Genomic DNA, 6253 nt, shown 5'->3' with positions numbered 1-6253 from the left:
AGAGGCAACCACCACCCATTGCGGCCGGTCACTGTGTTGGCCACCTCTACCATTGCGTTCCCCTGCATATCCACCACCGACGTCGGGATTTTTGGTAAGCCACTACCCCTATCCAATCTGGATCCCAATTCTAATCTGTTTAGCCTATGAAGGGCCTTGCGGACTCCCCGCGATTTGGGGTTCGAGGAGTTGAGTTTGGTCTGCCTTAGATAAACTCTGCCACCACCGTTCCATCCACCCAAAAGTCTTCTCTCTGCCCGCCATGTTTAGCGTGATCACACAGGTAAAGCCTCAAACTTGTTCTTCCATGATCCATCCTTCGTTAACGGTTGTCTCCATTCTTTCCCCTTTTATGTCTCATGCTATTAATCCTCATCTCGCTTCTCACAATGGGACGCACATTCAGAAGCGTCTTGTTGGTGCAACATTGGGAGGAATCTTGGCCGCCGCCATTACCTTGGAGGAGCACAGATACATCTCCACAACTCAAATGCACGACCCACCTCCAGCCCCTGAGGTACATACACTTCCGATGCTCCCAGTGCCCTCTTTTCGATTCACGTTTCTACATTTTTTTTTGGGATTCATGCTATTGATATTCCTTTTTTGGGCAAAACCAAGTTTCTCTACCAATATATCTGATTGTTGCGTAGTTTCATGACGAAGAAATAAATTTCCTCCAAATTTGCAATGACATCACTATGTGTGTGTCTTCTTCTTCTTTCACGGGAGCATTGTTCCTGTTGATCACGATTATGCTAAAAAATCTGTGAAGACAAGGGGCTTAAGAACGGGATCAGATCTCCTTACGATGAGTCAGTTAATCACATGAAAAAATTGCAAGTTATACCCAACACATTGTTCTCTTCTGTTGACTCTTAACACTTCAACTAAAACGGCGGAGATGGGGGACAAGGCGGGGGTGGAGACAGGGATTAGTATTTTGAGACGGGGCGGGGGTGTAGGTTCAAAGTCGCCCCCCCCCCCCCCCCACCACCACACACACGGGGATGGAGGTTGAATTTTTGAGATGGCTGTCCCCGTCCCCGCCCCAGTCCACTGCCATCCCTACCCAGGCCTAGTATCCGGAGTGCTGCTACTATTTCTACTTTTTCTCTCTAGCTGCTCAAGTCCAGAATCCGGAGTCTATGTGCTCAGGTCTGGCATCTCTCCTCTCCCTTCCCTCTCTACTTTCGGGGTCAGGCTGACCCATGAGATGACGTCATCACCAGATGGGCATGATGAGGGGATCGGCATGGAATACTCTTGTAATATCCCATCCGGATTCCTCTTGTACGCGACGATTCGACCCCGAGTTCACCCTCCCCCACCATTCTCGGATTCCATTGTCTCTCTCTCTCTCTAACCGCAAGAAGAAGAAAGAAAGGACTTGGCCTCCATTACCGAGATTCCCATATTCCCTTCTCCTGATTCATGATTTTTTCTCTCTGACGGGTTCTTCACTTGTGACTTCTTTGTCTTCTCGATCCATGCCTCATCTTTTTATCATGGAACCTTGATGTCTCCCTCTTTCTCTTTCATTCTCATTCTCTTTCTACTTTTGATGAGAGACCAGTGAATCTTCTTCTTTATTGGCTTCCTTTGTCTTCACTAAATCCTTGGTGTTCGTTTCTTGGTTTATGTTTTGAGAGGAAATGGAGGTGGGTAGGTGCCAGGAGTACATGGAGGCTCTAGAGGAAGAGCTCAAGAAAATCCAGGTTTTCCAAAGAGAGCTCCCTCTCTCTCTCCAACTTGTCACCCAAGGTTTCTCTCTCGCTCTCTTGTGTACAAAATACCTAAGATTTACATTTTCCTCCTTAGGCTGTGGGGTTGGCTTTTCTAGTTTGTGATTTCAAAAGGCTTAGTTTTTTTTAATCAATTTTTGTGATGATTACCCATGTAATGTTTTTCTCTTTTTTATCATGATTTTTAGTATTCTTTCTATATGATTTTTTACGATTACCCATGTCAAAATTTCCTCCTTTATCGTGAGGGTGGGGTTTCTCTAGATTATTGCAAATTCGTAGTTTCTGATGTTTGTTTGTTTCCTTGTGGTATAGTCATTGATGCATGCAGACAACAAATGGCAACAGAAATAACAGGTGGCCCGTCTGAATCTGAAGAAACGTGCAGTGAAGGCCCTGTTCTAGAAGAGTTCATGCCCATCAAGATGGATTCAGATGATACCCAGCAGCAGAATCACAAGGAAGATGATAAAACAGATGGGTGTCATGACAAGGACAAGAAGCCTGACTGGTTAAGATCTGTTCAACTATGGAATCAGGATGTGGAGACTCCGTTAAAAGAGGTGCTTTCCTTTAATCTTGATGTGGTTTTCATGATTTCATATCATGATATTGGGAGTTGAATGATAATAATAGGTGAGAGATTCTATGAAAAAATCCAACTCCTGATGGTCTAAACCCATATTGGGTAAGTCTGACAGGAAAACTTAAAATGCTGCAATTGGTAAATGCAACAGAGATTTTAGGACATGGATTATGTTCAAAAAGAAGGATGTGAAATGAATTTTAGGGGTCTTGGGCATTGATGACACCAATTCTGTTCAAGTGTGTGCAATTGAAGTGACTTTTAGGAACTAGAGACTCTCTCTCATGATCTAGTGATCGGACCGGTTACCTAGCAAGGCAGTCACTAGATCTGATCTTGGGACTCTCTCTCTCTCTCTCTCTCTCTCTCTTTGGAGTTCAAGGTTTTGGATATACTAATCATTAATTGAGAAAGGGTTTAATTCTAGGGAAAGAAGAAAAGCTTCTTATTCCATTTCGTCCGTGCAATAAACAGAAAATAAAATCTTCATCATCGTCTCAATGATGGGTGGTCCTAATAAATGCTTATTCTTATTAGGTATGATCTTTAGTTCTCCACGTTGGAAACCAATGAACTTGGGAATTGAAGACGAATTTATTTCCTTTCCCGCTTCTGATGCTATTAATCAAGAAACCAAGAAGCCTTTATGTTGGGCTTTAAGGCTTCAGTTAGGCCTTCTAAAGTTTCATTTGGAAGAACTTTTGAAGGAAATCTAGGAACTGAAAAAACACCACCAATATCACTTTCCTCTTATTTACCCTATCTTAACAAAATATGAACTTTCATTCATTCATAGTCATTAATTTACTTCAGATAATGGTTAGTGATACTTCAAAAATCGCTAGTATGTTGAGTGATTTTTGTAAAAAGCTCGCACCATTAAAGGAAAACGGGCAGCACGGCCGGGCAGGAGGGCTTGGATTTAGCTTAAATTTTTGAATGATGGGAAAACCTTTGAAATTAAGCTCCATATTGAAGATCTTTTCCTATATTTTTGGATGAAGGGTGTGGACTCAAGTAGAAAATCATCGAGTCCAGAGACAAATAAGAGAGGTGCTTCCCATCCTTCCTGTAAATCAAAGAGAACTCCACCTGCCACTGCCGCTGCTCCTGCAGCCACTGTAGCGTCAAGCTCAACGACTGGAGACGAAGAGAAAGAAGGACAGCCGCAGAAGAAGGCAAGGAGATGTTGGTCACCTGAACTGAACCACCGGTTCCTTCATGCTCTTCAACAACTTGGTGGCTCCTATGGTCTGTCATCTTTACCAACTTTTTTTTTGTTATTTATTTATTTTAGTTTTGATCTTGGATTAAGTTTCTTCTCCTTCTGGGATGTTAAATTTAGATACTAAACATGATTTTTTTTTCACAGCTGCAACGCCAAAGCAAATAAGAGAATTAATGAACGTAGATGGCCTCACCAATGATGAAATCAAGAGCCATCTACAGGTCTCTCTCTCTCTCTCTCTCTCTCTCTCTCTCTCTCTCTCTCTCTCTCTCTCTCTCTCTCTCTATATATATATATATATATATATATATATATATATATATATATATATATATATATATATATATATATATATATATATATATATATATATGGGGTCAAGTCGCTAGACCTCTAAATGTATTTTTTTTTAATTCATTTTATCATTTTTCAAGAAACTAATCTTACAAATGTGATATGCATGGATTGGTTAGTGGTAATCGACTCATGAATCGTCCAATTATAACATGTAGGCATGATTTTATGAGCCATGAAAAATCAGCGGCATAGAATGTGCAATATTTTCTCCACTAATCAAATGGTGTTTTGACATTAAAATAACACAACCAGGAGTCGGTGATTAGCATGTGAACCGTGTATGAGTCTCAATTCAATCAACACAACCTATGATTTCTAACTCGCACGGTCAGTAAGGTCGACATGACCATATATTACTTCTTGAAAATACCGCTTTATATAACATTCATATATAAACAACATGCACGATTTTCATGAAGCTTTTTATATATGTTTACGCGGGTGTAGTTTAATATTAATAAAAAACAAAACTGTGATGTGGTGAATCGTTCGAGATATCTAAGACCAAATATAACAATTTTAAATAAGAGGTGGAAGAAACCTTTCAATTTTCTATGTGTAAACATTGTTATGGCAAACTGCAGGATAATGTTATTAATACATGCGCTTGGCTATATGGTCTGGTCAAGAAAGTCTTTGCCACTGAAATGTTCTTCCTTTTTGAAGGATAAACACCAACTTTTAACCTAATTCTCCTCCATAATTTTGTGTGTGGATGAAACTTAGTTTTTGAAGGATAAACAGTAACTTTTAACCTAATTCCTCTCCATAAATTTATGTGTGTGTGTGTGCAAGCACTGGCTGGCGTGTTTGCCTTTATTTGTGCGGTAGCTTGATGAGAAAAAGATTGCCCAAAAGGGTTCCACCCTCTGGCTAGTGGCGTCCAAAAGTCATCACCTCTCACTGGACAGCCAAGGATCGAAATCTACTAGCCTGAGGGGTGGTATCCCTTACGTCAGTGGAAACAAGCTGGGATGTACCCTAGGGGCGGGAGAGGAAGGATCATGTGCAATGTGATTGTACACTTTTAGTGTGTGATCTGGTGCAGCAGCACACTTAAAATGTGCAATCACATTGAGGAGTTTTTACAGGCAGTAAAACGGATTTGGACTCGAATCTCCGACTTGAACCAGGTTTTTCGTGTCTAACCGGAAAAAAAAGGTTGATGTAAAACTGACATCAAGGAGTAAGTTGAAAGATATGACCATGTTAAGAACTAAAAAAACTTCTTTTGAAGGTTTAGTTGGTGTTTAATTTTACCATTGTAAAACTGGCATCAGGGAGTAAGTTGAAAGATATGACCATGTTAAGAACTAAGAAATCTTGTTTTGAAGGTTTAGTTGGTGTTTAATTCTAGGAAGTTACTGATTACTATTGTATCAACAGAAATATCGTTTACATACAAGGCGCCTGCCGAGTACGAGCAACTCGCAGCCGACACAGTTTGTTTTGGTGGGTGGCATCTGGGTTGCACCAGAATACACTGCAGCCGCATCTTCTGGCCAAGCAACTGAAGGAGCAGTTGCCACCATCTTTGCACCTATGACAACGACTACAGCACCATCAGTAGCACCAGTAACACCATTGCCAAAGCACAAGAAACATCTACAGCAGCAATCTCCCTTGCCATCAGATAGAAAGGGTAATGGTGGAAATGGTAATCGGTGAGCTCAGAGCCTTGGTGAGGATATGCGAGTTCCTCACCTACTTTGGCGCACTACTAGCTGAGAGAAAATATCATCATACTGGTCATATTCCATCACCACCATGCATCTCACACATTCCAAGCTATGTGCGGTGGAGATGGAAGATAACTGAAGATTAGTTATATACCGTATGACTGTAACTGCTCTCCTACCAGCTCCCTTGCTTTGTGAACTATACACACATACACTTTGATGCATGCAAACATATACATCATATTACAGTGGCCTTGTACTTTTTGTAACCAATATCTGTATCAGATTTTGCTCCTAGAGGTAGTGCAATAAATCAAGAATTTGGACATGGACAATCAATGGGTTTGAACCCATATATGGCCTAGTCCATAACATATGACATGAACAGGAATTTTATATGAAACTGTTGACCATGTTTAATTTTGACCTTTACATGAATGAGAACTCACTTGTGTTTATCTTTTCAAGAGGAGCCTATGTTCTGACTGAGGGAATGCTGTTTGCGTTCACCGAGTGAGATGTGATGCTCAATTTTTTTGTTTCTTTAAATCGTTTTATGTTTTGATTTGTTACGATCGGAGAAATCGGGTCGGAGTCAGGTGATCTAGCCATGCTGAATGGACCCGTTGTACTTACGGCGAATCGGTTTCACTCGCCC

At 40.9% G+C, this 6253-nt stretch overlaps 1 protein-coding gene across 1 annotated transcript; it reads left to right on the top strand.

Moving 5' to 3' along the window:
- The first annotated feature begins 262 nt into the window (after positions 1–262).
- On the top strand, positions 263–5584 carry LOC149815759 (transcription factor HHO3-like). The gene is made up of 6 exons (XM_089990625.1): positions 263–517; positions 1653–1764; positions 2061–2308; positions 3336–3582; positions 3704–3780; positions 5303–5584. Exons 1-6 carry the CDS (start codon positions 263–265, stop codon positions 5582–5584), a joined length of 1221 nt encoding a protein of 406 aa, XP_089846751.1.
- The last annotated feature ends 669 nt before the right edge of the window (positions 5585–6253 follow it).

This window comes from Nuphar pumila, chromosome 15, assembly GCF_984573655.1.
Source record: "Nuphar pumila chromosome 15, dmNupPumi1.hap1.1, whole genome shotgun sequence".
NCBI classification, from domain to species: domain Eukaryota; kingdom Viridiplantae; phylum Streptophyta; class Magnoliopsida; order Nymphaeales; family Nymphaeaceae; genus Nuphar; species Nuphar pumila.
The sequence above is the reverse complement of the archived record's forward strand: the minus strand, read 5'-3'. Positions and strand labels throughout refer to the sequence as shown.